The following is a 16,206-nucleotide window of genomic DNA, read 5'->3' on the forward strand; positions in this document are numbered from 1 at the left end:
TTTGCACCATCACATGATGGTAGCCATGACACCAGGCACCAAACAATAGATTCTTTTCCCCCTGGGAAACTGAATTCTTTCTCATGTAAATCAGATTAGACCAGATTCAATTGTTCATGCATCCTGGCATGGCTGCCATCATGTGATGGTGCAAAGCCCCTACTGAGCTTTACCTTAGGTTTTGAGATGCAATTTTTAAAACCAAAAATAAAAACACAATCAGCTGCTAGATGATCCATAATTAATTGGACGCTATGTAAAACTCTTCAAATAATAAAAAAAGTGCTAAAGACACGAATCAAATTTCCTTAATTGAGAAAGAATCTTTATCTCAAATAACTTAAACCAAATAATTATATTTTTCACATTTTTCAAAAAAAGATTTGCTAAATTCAAATTACTACGTTCTATTTAAGGGGGACTAACACGTAAATCGTCCGAAAGTTTAATTCTGAAACTTTACTGGGATAACCTTTAAAGGTCTAATAATCACTGGTTAAAGCTTTTTCTGATATTTGGATGGGAAGTATTATATTTTTGCTAATTTTTATAGGAGTTTGTGACGTCATACACTCAACGTTAAACATCATTCCATACTTTTTTTTTTGTATTTTGTAGTCAAAATATCTGTAAGTTTTATACTCTAAAATGATAAAATGATTCTAACCACAAGTTATGTATGTTAAGTCCCTCTGTGGACCCTTGGGCTTAATAGAAATGAAGTAAAACATGAAATTATTTACAAAGAAATGTATGGAGCAATGTTTAGTGTTGAGTGTATGACATCATAGACACCTATAGAAATTTGTAAAATTATAATAAAATATTATACTTTCCATTGGAATATAAAGAAAAAACTGTAACCAGTGATTATTAGACCCTTCAAGATTATTTCATACAAATTATTTCATTACAAATTGCCTTGTGTAACTAGGCCTTAATCAAGAAACCTTAACCACGAGAGATTCCAATGATGACAATTTTATATAAAATCTGAGGTTTTGCATCAAGTCTCTGTGCACGGCCAAACACAGTGTTTTGCAACATATGTAAAAATGAACACAACAAAGTTCAATATGCTGATGATGATTATACAAAAACTTATGCTTAAATATTCTCACCAATTTCATTTGAGTAAAGCTTTCAGTATTTCAGTCTTGGTGTGATATACTTGTATCTTCTTGTTCAGATCACTGTAATAATAACCTTAGCCAAGCTGCATGTTAAAAATCTGTTAAAATTGACAGGAACCAAAACATGTTTATTTGCAAAAATATGAGTATCTCTCTTTAAACAGAACAAATTAAACTTTGTATCATCTGTAGCATTTTAAAGTTCTGGCATGCACTCTGCTACCCACAGTCCACCATATAGTACGCTTCCAAGCCATGTGCTTGTAAACTATTGCACAACAACAACTTATGAGACAATAGGTTTTGCTCCGCATTCTCCAGATTCTTGACCAATTTTGGCTTGTAACCTCTTAAGTTCTTCACAGTTTGCATTGTAATTTTTTACAGCTTCCTCATGCTTGGCCTTAGCTGGTATTTTAGTGATCTCAATAACTGTATCACTGCGGCATCCAATCACATTAATTACAGCATTTCCTCTACCCCTGAAGTAATCTCTCTCAAACTTTGTAGCTTGGCCTTTACCAGTGAACCTACGATACACAAGACTCTTCTCTGGACCTTGCAGGAATGCTTGGACTTCAGGATGACCTGGTATGACTGCTGTCGGCTGACACCAACTGAAGTTAGGTGCACCCAACTTAACAACAGGTAAGAGTTGGTTAATACGTGCTACCATAAGACGCTTGACTGGTTCAGATACATTGGCTGATTGACCCAGGCTACTTCCAAGGAACTTCTTTAACAAATTGGCATTGGGATTCTGTAGAACATTTTCAACAAGTTTCTCAAGGAGCATGTTTTCTTTCATTTTCACAAGCAACTCAGCACCCTTCACAATGGCATCACCCTCCAAAGGTGAGGTTACACTACCACCACGAGATAACTTGTGCAACACTTCAGAAAACTTGGCCAATGTCATTTGATAAATTCTACTCTTTTGCATCTCCTTGCCCATTTTCTTTTCTATCAATGACAGCAAATTAGTCAAAATCTGAAGATTCTGGAATTTTGTCAAGTCAAGGAATGGCTTTATAAACTGAGAACAGGACATGGGATGATTGAGAATAACACCACCAATTGCCATGAGGCTTTCATCTGTCAGATTGCTAGATCCACCAGAGGTCACAGCTTTTTCAACCATAGATGCAAGGAGCTTTTCTTTGGGCACATTATGACACCGTTCAAGGAACACAGTTGCAAGTTTGTAATGCTTAGGTGGACATAACTCAATTAGTCTTGACAAAGGAACACTCAACCTCTCCCAACCAAATGTAGAAATGAGTTCTTTCAATACACTGATCGTTTCTTCTGATGGGATACCAAAAGCAACTTTTGATTGTTGTGAACGCCAAGACAACATGAATCCTGATGGCTGCCAGTAAGTGAGAAGTGGCTCAGATAACAAAAGAAGAATCCTCTTTGCAAACTCCAACTCTTTCATCCTCAAAATCAGCCTCAGCATTGTAATGACATTCTTTTCACATCCACAAAACCTCCGCTTTTGTTGCACACAAAGTTCAACAATGTCACTGGCTAGTTTTCTAACTGATGATGATGAGGAATCTTCACTATCTAGTTGTTGTACCAAATAATCTATAGCAGTCTCTAAACCATTCTTGTATACTACCTTGATGGCATTCTCTTTTGGGAAAATAACAAGGACATAACGTCGATACCAGTTGGTCTTTGATGCACCTTCATTTCCAGAAGGTCCACTACATTTCCCCTCATTACACTCGCCCCAAAACTCATCATCTTCATTGACATTCAGAATATCTTTACTAACATCCAAGTCAAAGTCTCTTGAACGATTCCATGGCTTCCCATCAGAACCAATGACTTTAAATTCATATTCTGTTTCACAATAATCACCATCATCATCAAAACAATCTCCAGAGCCGTCATTATCATAATAGCAATGCCATCGACGATACCCTTCCCTGGTGCAGGTTCCATGTATGTTATCCAACTTTTTTGCCTCTACAATGAAAAAATCTAATTTCTTTTCATCCTCAAGCAATGCATTAGCACCTTGCAGAGAAGAATATATAAGCTTGTCACCTCCTTTGAGAGATCTGACTCCATTGTGAAGAAAGGACTTTTCTGAGTAGTGATGATCTAGTCCCCAAGCTATCATACAAGGATGAGGCAAGACTTGATCAAGCTGTTTCAGTAAGCCAGCCAGCTTGTTAACTGGGATATCAGGAGGACTAGGAACTACACCATTACCATCCCAACACAGGGAGTACACTAGTGCCATGCGGTAACCAGATGTGATCTCAGTCAGTTCATGTTCACAGTCTGCATAGTGGGCAGCATACATGCAGGAGAACTTAGATTCTGGAGTACCAAATGCAATCCTTTTCTCTCTTGCACCATGTTTTATGACCAGATCTCCCCCAGTGAAGATGGAAGGAACTTGAATGATGAGGGTTGCAAACATGCCTGGGTGTTTTTCTGTGTCTCGATGAGGTTTGAAATGACCACCTGGTTCATACAGCAGCAGTTTGTAAAGGTGTGAGGTTACTCTCTGTTCGCAGCAGCCAAGATCATCTTGAACTTGGGCTACAAGACTTTCAACTGCAGTGACAAAATTTGGATTTGTGATCTCAAATTTCTCAGGGTCAAGCTGCAAAGAGTCTCTGACTGCCTTGTCAATCAATGTATCTTCACCAAGGCCATACGGTGCCTGACGAAAATGCTTTCTGAGATCTTTCACTGTCACTTCTGTAACTGGTAAACTCAACATACCATAACCAGATATCTCAATACCAGGTGATGGTGGAAGCTGTTTGACGATGCCTCCTACTGCAAATTCGAATGCCTTCATTTCCTGGGTTTCTGAGAGGACTTCTAAAAGATCAACTCTTAGCTGCTGTTTGTCAACAAAACTCTCAGCATTAGAATCTTCAGTTTCAAGCTTTCTTCTTTTTATTGGACTGGAAAGACTCATGATTATCTAAAAGTACAAGGAAAAGCAACATTATTTTCATGCTCTTAATTACAATACTACTGCGCCTAGCTGTTAAAAGGCTCAACTTTTAGTGTTATTCTAGGATTAAATAGCCTAATCCAGGTTTAAATTTAATCTACGAGTATATTCCCTTATCAAAGCATATTAATTTAGAAATAAATCATTGGTTAAATTTAACACACCTAGAGAGATGGTTTAGTCACTAATCCAAAATTAAGAACAAGATGGTTGGTTTGTTGTTCAATTGACAGCCAAGAGCTTGAAGATAAAGGTTTAAAAACTCAAGAGATACACTGATAGTGAATTTGTGTCATACATATTTATAAGAGAATCTATTATTTACATGAAAAAAAAACTGATTTACAACAATCCAAAGCAAAAGACATACTCTCAAATTTAATTTCATTCTATTTGAAGCATTATCATTTCCCCAATTTCCCTGCCTTTTATGGGTTTCCCATGGTATAGGCAATAATTACCCCATACAATCACTCCACTTCCTTTTTAAATATCCTGGATTTGCCTCTGAGTACCAATTCACAACTGAAATGTACGAGATTTTCTCCAAACTCTGCAGACAAAATATTGACAATCTATTTACCGAAAATCTCGAAAGTGTCGTGGAAATCCATCACTTTTTGAGCAAACAGGAGGACAATATTATGAAAAACCACTTGTAGAAAATCGGCCAGTAAGGACAAACACAATATGAAAATAAATTTTGAATACACCACTAACACCCTAAATGTTTGACCTACTGAATGTGTTAAATTCAGAAATAGCCAAGTGCTTTTGAAGCGACACAAGCAAGTTAAAAAACACACAAAATGCACTGTATTGTCATCCTTGGGTGGTCGTTGACTTAAAAGGTTTAACTATTCAAAGACCACACATTTTGGATTTCCAAAAGGATGCCCGTGGTAGGGGTATGGATATTTTCTGGAACTACCAAATACTATAATTTGTAATTCTGTAAATCCTGTAATTGCGTGTGAATAAATAAAGTCACACTGACAATGGGAAATTTGCTCACCTTGTATGACAATTTAAATTTTGATCAAAAACAAATAATAATAATAATAATTTATTTGAAGAGTATACCAAAATTAGTGAATCAGTAAAGTTTGAAGTGGTTTTGAAAAAAGGCACCGAAGTCACAGGCAACTAAAATTGGCTTATTTTACTTTTTATTTTTATAAAGGAATTTTCTCTAGCATTAAGGACACTCATTCCAGTTTCCAAAAATCACAACCACCTGAACTAAATCCGCTGTATTTCGCGTTGTAGAAGGACCGCAATCATTATTTTTTCCAGAGACATAGTTAATAAATGAAAATTTATTTTAATATAAGTTTTATCAAGATCGGACTTTTTGTTGATTTTATTTTGATAAAATTTTGGTGGCCTCTTTAGGTGTCGCATAATTTCTCAAAATCTGGACGTTACCTGCATAAACCAAATATTGTGCCTCATAAACCAAATATGTGGGCATAACATACAAGAGTTTGAAAAAATTCTATGAGGCGGATTTTGAGAAAAAGGGAATTATTTATTTGACCTCATAAAAGTTGTAAATCGTCATTTGCTATAAAAATATATTTTTTGTAAACGTTGTTACCAAGATAAAACTCATAGTTTTACATAGAAATAAAGAAATCCCTTTCTTTATTTTGTATGAAATTCAAGACTGTCGAATTATTAGATTGTAAGCAAGACAAGTTTTAGTAAAGTAGTAATTTTGAGCTTAAAATGCAGAATTCCTTACTTTTCAATTTGAAGGCCGTTGCTTAAAAACTGCTCCTTACATTTTTTCTAACTTCCATTATCTAAAATTAACGATATGCACTATGACATGTCAAACTTTTAAAACAATTGAAGATTTTTAACATGGTGAAATAATTTTTCAAACACAGCTACTCTCTTGCCGTCGCTTGTGCTCTGTTTGTTTTGACTCATTTGATTGTTTACAATCCAAAGATAAAATTATGCATGCATTCATGCTTTTCCCACTGATGAATTTTACGATTGTTCTTCTGCCCGTGCAACAAATGCAACGAATGCTAATTACTTGTCGAAAGTCTATGATCCACAACAAAATTACCAGGAACCAGCCAATTTACAAAATTGACAGTGCGTCGCAGAACTATGCGGTTAACTTGTTGCATTTGTTCTATGACTATTTGTTGCACGGGCTTGCGAGATACAGCGGATTTAGTTCAGGTGGTTGTGAGTTTTGGAAGCTGGAATGAGTGTCCTTAAAACAAGACATTTTTGCACATTACAAATACAAAACCTTCAGTCCAGATACATACCATATTCGTCAGAACCCCCCTTTTGTGAAGCCATTCTGACCAGCCTGGGTCTCTCGAGTCTCGGGTTCGAATCCTGGCTTGGCATCAAATGTCGGTACAGCTCGTTGGAGAATCTCAGAGTCTAGAGGAGAATCTCTAGAATCTCTAGGAATATCTCCCTTTATTCGAGAAATCTTCTCTGTATCCCCTCGTTTTCTTCCCTCCTCAAAATTGAGCATCCTTAAATTTCAGTCTGTGAGTTTAGCAAAGCTTTGACATCAGCCCCGAGAGGTTCTGAACTTTACTATGCCAAGTGTCTACTATATACACTTCCCGTAATTTTATTTAAGATAAGCTTTGCTTTTTCTTATCAGCTACGACGACTTTTTAAAGTCATTATTATTAAAATACGAGGACATAGTAAGCTTACTTGTTCGCAAAGTAACCAGTTTTGACCCTTCGTCGCGCTTCGTTTTGATCGGGCGCTTTTAGACTTCAATATTGACATTTTAACCGAAATTACTTAATTTTCTTCGACCATAAAGTCCTTAACAACTTTTTGATAAATAGCTTCATAAGTAATACTAATGATACAATAAAATGACACGTACCTTGGCGTGAAATCAAGAGGAGAACAAGAGATAAATCACCACCAACCTCTAACAACTGCATGTGCTTTCCTTCGCGCACTCCAGAAATACTGATCATGCGCAAACTAATTTTGGCGCGAAAATTGCCTGTCAAATGATTCGGTTGCTACTTCATGTCTTTCTGTTTCCGGTTATGTCAAAACACAATAGTATTTGATGATGTGCATGTCGTTTGATGAAAGAACTGACGCTCTAGAACTTGACGTTAGAAGACAAATAACTCTTTGGGGCCGTGACACTCGCTTTTGTTAATCGAAAAGGGTGTAGATTCTGGTCCAGTGCACAGGTTTGACAAGCCTGGTAAATACAGCCTTTCAAGTTACTGATTAATAATTTCCCACCTTAATTACTTTTGATGAAATATCACAAAGCTACCGTACTAATCAAATAACCATTACATTTTTTACATAAATCACAACTTAAATAATATACTTTTATTTTATTTATTTAAAAACTAAAAATTTTATTGGCAATCTGGTATCCGAAGACACAGGGAGCCCAAGTTCAGTTTTTTTTGTCTGATTTTCAATTAAAAAAACCCCATGCTATTTGTTTGTGAAAATTATGAAATAATCCTGGGGAGAAAGATTTTTCAAAGCAGTGTCTGTCGATTTACATTCAAATAAGAGACCTTTTATCATTTATTATTTATCAGAGGAAGGAAGGGGGATAAGGACTTTAGAGATTAGCTATATAGAGATGCTGGATAAATTAGATGATGAATTATATATGTTGGAAATAAACAAGAGGTAGAAAATGAGCATGTATACTTTGTGCGAATATAAAGCATGCAGAGGTTGACAAAGTGCTTCTCAACACCTCTAGAGTATCCTAACAATCCGCAAGTGCTTTATATTACTCATAGACCTGCTAAAATAAAGCTTATGTTACAAGACTGCTGGAAGTTGGCTGACATCCAAATAAAGACAAAGCTACTGACCTAAGAAACCCACCTCACAAGTCACAGATTTCTTTTTGCACACAACAGACAACTATTACTGGTAATTATGAAAGCATAGAAAATTTTGCACTTCCCAAAATAGAGTGCTACCACTAAATCCGTGAAACAAATACTAATTTTTAGCACTAAATAGTGATAATTAAACAATAGAAAACAAAGGATTCTGTATGAAATAGTACTAATTAGTACTATTTAATGTTCATGGTTTTAGTGCGTGCACTCTATCTGTTTTAGGTCTGTTTACTATGTCACATAGATCTTTCAGATTTGTGCAAGGGTTTCAAGCATTTACAGAGGTTTTTTTGTTTTTGTTTAAAGTTTGGGAGGGGGGAGGGAGCGTACCCTTTTCTTAGAGTTTCCCATCATACACACAGGAAGTAAAGCTGCATATTCTTAAATGGGCAATTTTAAATGTGTGCACTTACAAATGTGGTTCCCATACAAGCAAACATCACTGGATACAACAAAATATTCCTATTTTATTAGCAGCTTAAAAAAATGAACATTCTGTCTAAGTAAGGAATTTCTCTCTTTGATTGTTTAAAGCTTAACCTTGCAATTTGAATGTGAACAGCTCATTATGGCATCCTGAAATTGCAGTCAGGAGTAATGTTTATGAATTTTTTTACTTGTCTTCTCTGGAAGTCTTGTACACAACGGAAGATGACAAAATGAAGAACAGATGCGTAAAGATTTCAGAAATATATAGAACGCTAATGAGATCAAACAGCATGCGCTACCTAATTCAATATGCTGTGCACATGTAAACATTTCTATACTGAAGAAGATCCTTTATCAGGGATCGAAACGTCTATTTATTAAGCAGAGAAAACAAGTGAAAAAAAAAACAACAACTGAAAAAACGTTTGTCATGACAGTTCTACAAAATGAAACCATAAGGCAGACTTCCATAATAGGGAAAGTCAACAATTCCTGCACACATACCAAACAGTAACGGAATATTGTAAGCAGTTATTCAAAATAACCTCCAGTACTCAAAAGCCACTACAAAACTTGTGTCATTATTATTATTAATTATTATTGTTAGTAGTCTGGGTCCCCTGCTATGCTATTTAGGCAAAGCATGGACAGTCTTTTCACTTCAATCCTGATTTACACTTTTGGTTCCACAATATACAATGCTAACAGCAATATACTAGTAAAATGGATGTACTTACAAAAGGCCTAGGAGTGAGGATTGCCCATGTTATTCACATTTCACACCAAGCTTAGCCTGTAGCCTCTGTAACTCTTCACAGTCTTTATTGTAATTTCTTACATCTTCCTCATGTTGGGCCTTGGCTGGTATTTTAGTGATCTCAACTACTGTATTACTGCGACATCCTATCACATTAATTACAGCATCTCTTCTAGCACAGAAGTAATCTCTCTTAAACTTCGTGGCTTCGCCTTTACCAGTGAACCTATGATACACAAAGCTCTTCTCTGGACCTCGCAGGAATGCTTGGACTTCAGGATGACCTGGTATGACTGCTGTTGGCTGACACCAATTCATTTTAGGCTTACCAGTCTGAACAACAGGTAAGAGTTGGTTAATACGTGCTACCATAAGACGCTTGACTGGTTCACATACATTGGCTGATTGAGACAAACTACTTGCAAGTAGCTTCTGTAACAAATGTGCATTGGGATTCTGTAGAATGTCATCAACAAGCTTCTCAAGGAGCATGTTTTCTCGCATTTTCACAAGCAACTCCGCACCCTTCACAATGGCATCAGCCTCCAAAGCTGAGGTTACACTACTATCACAAGATATCTTGCACATCTTTTCAGAAAATTTTGCAAAGGTCATCTGATATAGTTTATTCTCTTTTATGTCTTTGTTATTGTTCTTTGTCAAAAATGACAGCAAATTAGTCAACATCTGAAGATCCTGGAATTTCTGGAAGTCAAGAAATGGCTTTATAAATTTAGAGCAGGACTTGGGATGATTGAGAATAATACCACCAATTGCCATAAGGCTTTCATCTGTTAGTTTATTTTCCAATCCACCAAAGGTCACAGCTTTTTCAACCATAGAGGCAAGGAGCATCTCTTTGGGCACATCATCAGGACATTGTTCTAGGAACATAGTTGCATGTTCGTAATGTTGTGGAGGACATAACTCAATCAATCTTGTCAGTGGATCACTCAACTTCTGCCAAGTGAATGAAGAAATGAGGTCTTTCAATACACTGATCATTTCCTCTGATGGGATACCAAAGGCAGCTTTGCATTGTTGTGAACGCCAAGAAGCCATGAATCCTGATGACCGCCAGTAAGTGACAAGTGGCTCAGATAGCAAAGGGAGAATCCTCTTTGCAAACTCCAACTCCTTCATCCTCAAAATCAGCCTTAGTATGGCAAGGACACTCTTTTTACATTCACAAAACCTCTTCTTTTTTTCCACACAAAGTTCAACAATGTCATTGGCTAGTTTTCTGACTGATGATACATCTTCACTATCTAGTTGCTTTGTCAGATAATCTATAGCAGATTTCAAATCATTATTGTACAATACCTTGATGGCATTCTCTTTTGGAAATATAACGAGGACATAACGTCGATACCAGTTGGTCTTTGATGCGCCTTCATTTCCAGATGGCCCACTACATTCCCCTTCATTACACTTACCCCAAAACTCATTATTATCTCCACCAACATTCAAAACACATTTCTTCTTATTCAATCTGAAACCAACTAGATTTTCCAATAGCTTTCCATCAGTACCAAAGACCTTGAATTCGTATTCTGTTTCACAATCACCATTATTTTCAAAACAATCTCCCAAGCCACAATTTCTTCTCTGATATCTACCATACCATCCATCATATTCGTTGACACAGGACCCATACAAATTATCTATTCTCTTTGCATTCACAATAAAGAAATCTAACTCCTTATCCTCCTCCAGTATAGCATTAGCACCTTGCACAGCTGAATATATGAGCTTGTCACCTCCTTTAAGAGCTTGTACCCCCTTGTCAAGTAAAGACTTTTCTGAGTAGTGATGATCTAGTGCCCAAGCTATCATACAAGGATGAGGCAAGACTTGATCAAGCTGTTTCAGTAAGCTAGCCAGCTTGTTAACTGGGATATCAGGAGAACTAGGAACTACACCATTACCATCCCAACACAGGGAGTACACTAGTGCCATGCGGTAACCAGATGTGATCTCAGTCAGTTCATGTTCACAGTCTGCATAGTGGGCAGCATACATGCAGGAGAATTCAGATTCTGGAGCACCAAATTCGATCCTTTTCTCTCTTGCACCATGTTTTATGACCAGATCTCCCCCAGTGAAGATGGAAGGAACTTGAATGATGAGGGTTGCAAACATGCCTGGGTGTTTTTCTGTGTCTCGATGAGGTTTGAAATGACCACCTGGTTCATACAACAGCAGTTTGTAAAGGTGCGAGGTTACTTTTTGATCTGAGCAGTCAAGTTCACTTTGGATTTCTTTGACAAGTTTTTCAACACCAGCATTAAATTTTGGATTAGTGATCTCAAATTTCTCAGGGTCAAGCTGCCAAGAGTCCCTGACTGCCTTGTCAATCAATGTTTCCTCACCAAGGCCATACGGTGCCTGATTGAAATGGTTTCTGAGATGTTCCACTGTCATCACTGTAACAGGTAAACTAACTGTACCATAGCCTGAAATCTTAATACCAGGGGATGTAGAAAGTTCATCATTTGTATTGCCAACTGCAAACTCAGATGGCTTCTCTTCATGGATTTTTGTGAGTACTTTTAGCAGATCCTTTTTTAGCTCAGAATCACGATGTGCGATGTCAATTTCTTCATTTTCAGAATCAGAATTTTCCTCATCAGAGTTTTCATTTGAATTTTCTTCATCAGTGTTTTCTACATTGGAGCTTTTTCCATCAGTGCTTTCTTCATCAGAATTTTCTTCATCAGTGTTTTCTACATTGGAGCTTTTTTCATCAGTGCTTTCTTCATTAGAATTTTCTTCATCAGTGTTTTCTTCATCAGAGTTTGCTTTATAAAGATAAAGCTTTCTTCTTTTTGGAATAGCATACATGGCTGCCTAAAATCAAAATAAATAAGTTATCAGAAATGTCACACCTTGGTTGTTTTGGGGGGGGGGGGGGTACTCCCTTTGTCCAAGTGGTAACTAGGTGTGCAGTCCTTTTAGGGTTGAAAATATATATTTCCTGTGCGAACCTTCTAGGTTTCAATACAAAAGTCAGTTATTTACCCTTTAGAGATTGAAAACAACATGGCTTCAACAGCTCTTTTAATTTATGCATACCTTTAGAGGTTTGTTTTCAAAGCCAACCACCAATCACCCCTACCACTTGGACCAAGAGTACCCCTCCAGGCTGTCATAATACAGGCAATTATATCACATTGCATGACACAGGAATGCAAAATTTGAGCCCACAATGTGCATGAATACAAAAATCACTAAGTGTAACCACTTGTATTGAGTCCTGAACATCATGCATTTGGAATTTTAACTGGGGAAAAGCCTCAATTTTGGCACAGGAATCTATATTTTTTTCTGAATTTCTGAAAAAGTACATAAAAAAGAAACTTTTGCAAGAGGTTTTTTTGCTGGGATACCTGTGGTATACCAGATATAAAATGCCTTTGTTTTTTGTTTTGTATTTTTCTCCTCGACAAAATGGCAAAGTTGCGCAATAGTTACCCAGGGGTCTTCAGGAACTTACCCAATAGACCTTTGCGGGTATCTGCTATAGGGTTCCCGTCTATAGTCCAATCAATTATCATGTACCAAATGTCAATCAATGTCACTATGCTGTCAAACGATTATGAGAGGGCGGAGCTAGTAGATCACGTGGCACAGGTTTATGTCTACGCATGCTCTATTTCGTTGACTGCCATAATTCAAGACAGCCAAACTAGAAATATTAATTTATGAATTTCCTAAACAAGGAGAAGATAGCGAGGATTTCGAAGGATTATTTCTAAGAATTTTCAATGAACTTCACAGGCAAAAGCTTGTGTTTTGGTTAACTATTCCTGATTCATCTACTCAAACAGTATTTTATGCACAAACAAGCGAAGATTGATGAGGAGAACAGGGTTTCAAGAGTCAGAATTACGATAAGGGATCGTATATTAAACAAATTCATTCAGCATGACTTGTTAATCTTATGAAATTGACAATATAGTCTTATATATAACCTATATTTATGTATTTATATTAACTGTTTTGGCTTCAAAGTCTACTCACAAAGGAACATGAGGTACATAGCAATATTCATTTTAAGATCCTATTTGATTTAAGAAATGAAATATGAATAATTTGCTATGCCATGCACATTCCAGGGTTTGATCTTTGTCGTTCGAAGCATTATGATCTCTTCAATTTTTCTTCAAAAAAAATGGCAATTCATTAAAAAATATCGATAAATTATAAAATGTAAAGCAATTATGAGAGAGGTTTTGAGCAAATATTAGCCTATATTTACATTTTAAACAAAGCATTTTGATTTTAAAGCGAGCCGTGCGAATATGCATGCTTTTGAGATGTCGTTGCACAACATAGCTAATTATGTATGCCAAAATCCGGAACCCGGAACTGGAATTGGAGTTCCAGATTGACTTTGATGAGTATATGGCAATAAACACTCTGCCTACAAACGGTTTTCCACACTGTCATTCGAAATTTTGCAACTTATTTTTACTTCTCGTTTAGATTCTTAGACACTCTGATACTAGTAAACCGTCCCAACCAGGGTCTGGTTTATCATTACTTCGAGGCGTCACGAAATACTTTATCAGTAGTTTTGGAAGCTCAACAAACTAAATACTCCATGCATGTTGAAACCAGGCCCTCCAGGTCCTCCAGGTATCCCAGCTTACCCTGCCAGCAGGGTCTTGTTTTCAATGAAAAAGTGACAAGTATTGTTTTAGACAAAAATTGTCAAGCACAGGAACAATAAAAATTAATTTTGACCACGTTAATTTTTTTTAAACTTATTTGTAAAAGGATGTTTAAGGTTTCCTGAAAAAATAATGAGAGCTTGATATTAGGACTTTTTTGGTAAGTAGTTGGTTTTAGTTTCCTTTTCTTCAAAAAGTTGTTAATATCCTCATGCTCAATCATTAATATCTTGAAAACAACCAAAGGCACCCTTTTTCCTTTCCAGTTTTGAAATCAGCATTAATCCTCGTAATTCAAAAACTTCATAATGGATTTTTTCTATATTAGGCCTAGTTTTAAACGCTTGATTTGAGCCCACAATGTGCGCGTGCTCAAAAACCACTGAAAAATCTACAAGATTTTATTGAAAAACCATACGCATTTTGAGCTTCAACAGGGCAAAACCCTCACATTTGGCACAGGACTCTATTTATCAATAGCTTATTTGAATAAACTCCTAAAAAACTAGGTTATATCAACATTTTAGAAAAAGTTAAATATTCTAACACATGACAATATAGATTTTTGTAGAGAATTTTGTTCGACTTTTTAAGAGCACCGAAATTACAATATGACAAATCAATGTATCTCTTTGCCTTTTTGTCGAAAATATCCTCGTATTATTGTAGAATGACTGACTAGCCTTCATTTGTGCAATCATATACCCCATTCATACCTAAGCGTGTTTAGTTAAACTGTGTTTTCATTGGGGAAAAAAATGAGAAACTAGAAAGCTACAATATAATGAAACTTTCTAAAATATTGTCAGAGCAAGATAAAAAGATAGCTTACATGAATTATTTTACCAAAGATTGTGCAGTGTTTGTAGATAGTTTTTCAAACCTGTTTAGTTAAACCACTTTAAAACATGTTTAAGCCTTGGTGTGAATGGGATAGTAGAGTCTGCAAATAACTATTATCTTATGAATCTTAATTTTTTCTAATCACTTCTGGTGGCGCAATTTTTGCTCTAAAAGGTCATGCGTAGGCTTGTATTCCATGCTGATTATCTCAAAAACAAGCTCGGGACACCAATTTTTCTTACCAGATTTGGAATCAGCATTAAATTTCAATTCGGAAAATCGAAGTTTTAAAAAAAGCTTAATATTTTTTCAAAAAGTAGGCAGTCACTTTAAGTACTACCTGTAACTTGAGCACCATGCAATAAAAAAGGTATGATAACCTGAAGTTTTAAATGGGGAACTTTGGATAATAGTCCTTTGTCAGAACAAAGAAACTTCATTAAAGGAGTGATATTCAGAATGTCAGTCAGGTACACCTTTTCATAACAGTCATTACAGAAAAAACTTCTAAAGTTTTATCCCTGAAAATTCAGAATTTTTAACCCACAATTTACATTTTTAAGGATTTGAAACTAAGGGAATGTACAATTTTCATTGGGGGAGGACTGGGGAATTTTCAGTAAAGTTTTTGAGAGCGGTTGTAGCAATTCCCCTTTCACTTAGTAAGAAATTCATAACCCTCTAATTAAGTCAGCCATCCCTTTTGCTTTAGTCAAAATAAAAAGGTTTATACCCCTCTACGTTTACTGATGACCCTCCCCACTGTAGCTCCAGGCCTCCGTGCCTGCCCCGTACCTCTTAAGTTCAGGGAGCTGATGGTTTGAATCTTGCAGTAATCTGACAAGTAAAACAAGCATATAATGTCAATGATAACAAACCCTAATTAAATATAACAAAAGCATTTAAACATATTTTCCATTTTGTTTGAATTGACGATGACAGAGAAATGCTTGAAATTCAAAACTTTAGTTATTTTCTTTGAAAATTTCCAACTAATCTAAAGACCTTTTGGTGGAAGTCTTAAACTAGAGTATGTATTGACTATCAATTCATAATAAAAAATAGACCCGAATGTTTAAAACCTTTTCACCCTGCACTTCGGTACGGTCGTGTACAAATGAAACCACGCTGCCCTTCATACTTTACTATTATTTACTTCACCTACGCCGTCTTTAAACTATTAATTAACTCCTTAATTAACCTTTCAAACTTCGATTTGCTTTTCAATGAAATAAAACATACCTCGTCTTCAAGTCACGAAGAAAACAAGAGACAAATAACAACACAACTCCTCACAGAAGTCCGTCTTGTGCAGATCGGTTCCTTCGCGTCTCGGACTCCGTACTGAGCATGCGCAAATTAATTTTGGCGCCAAAATCTTGCGTTTTTCTTTCCGTTTCCGGTACATTTGTTGAAAACTTATGACAGATAGGTTGAAAAATTCTTTAAAATAGAGAAATTCTTTAAACTTGTTCATTTT

At 36.1% G+C, this 16,206-nt stretch overlaps 1 protein-coding gene across 1 annotated transcript; it reads right to left on the bottom strand.

Annotated features, from left to right (window-relative positions):
- Positions 1-8,500: 8,500 nt before the first annotated feature.
- LOC148905843 (uncharacterized) lies at positions 8,501-16,056 on the bottom strand. The gene is made up of 3 exons (XM_089038618.1): positions 15,969-16,056; positions 15,522-15,563; positions 8,501-12,057 (listed from the first exon to the last, which is right to left on the bottom strand). The coding sequence occupies exon 3, from the start codon at positions 12,049-12,051 to the stop codon at positions 9,217-9,219; it is 2,835 nt and encodes a 944-aa protein (XP_088894744.1). The 5' UTR covers positions 12,052-12,057; positions 15,522-15,563; positions 15,969-16,056; the 3' UTR covers positions 8,501-9,216.
- Between the last annotated feature and the right edge of the window lie 150 nt (positions 16,057-16,206).

Source organism: Actinia tenebrosa, unplaced genomic scaffold, assembly GCF_029948245.1.
Source record: "Actinia tenebrosa isolate PJP-AT-01 unplaced genomic scaffold, QUT_ActTen_1.0 PGA_scaffold6__47_contigs__length_16458017, whole genome shotgun sequence".
Lineage (NCBI taxonomy): Eukaryota > Metazoa > Cnidaria > Anthozoa > Actiniaria > Actiniidae > Actinia > Actinia tenebrosa.

Excerpts from the sequence above, each read along its gene's own strand:
- LOC148905843 (XM_089038618.1), bottom strand. The coding sequence starts at position 12,051 with ATGTATGCTATTCCAAAAAGAAGAAAGCTTTATCTTTATAAAGCAAAC.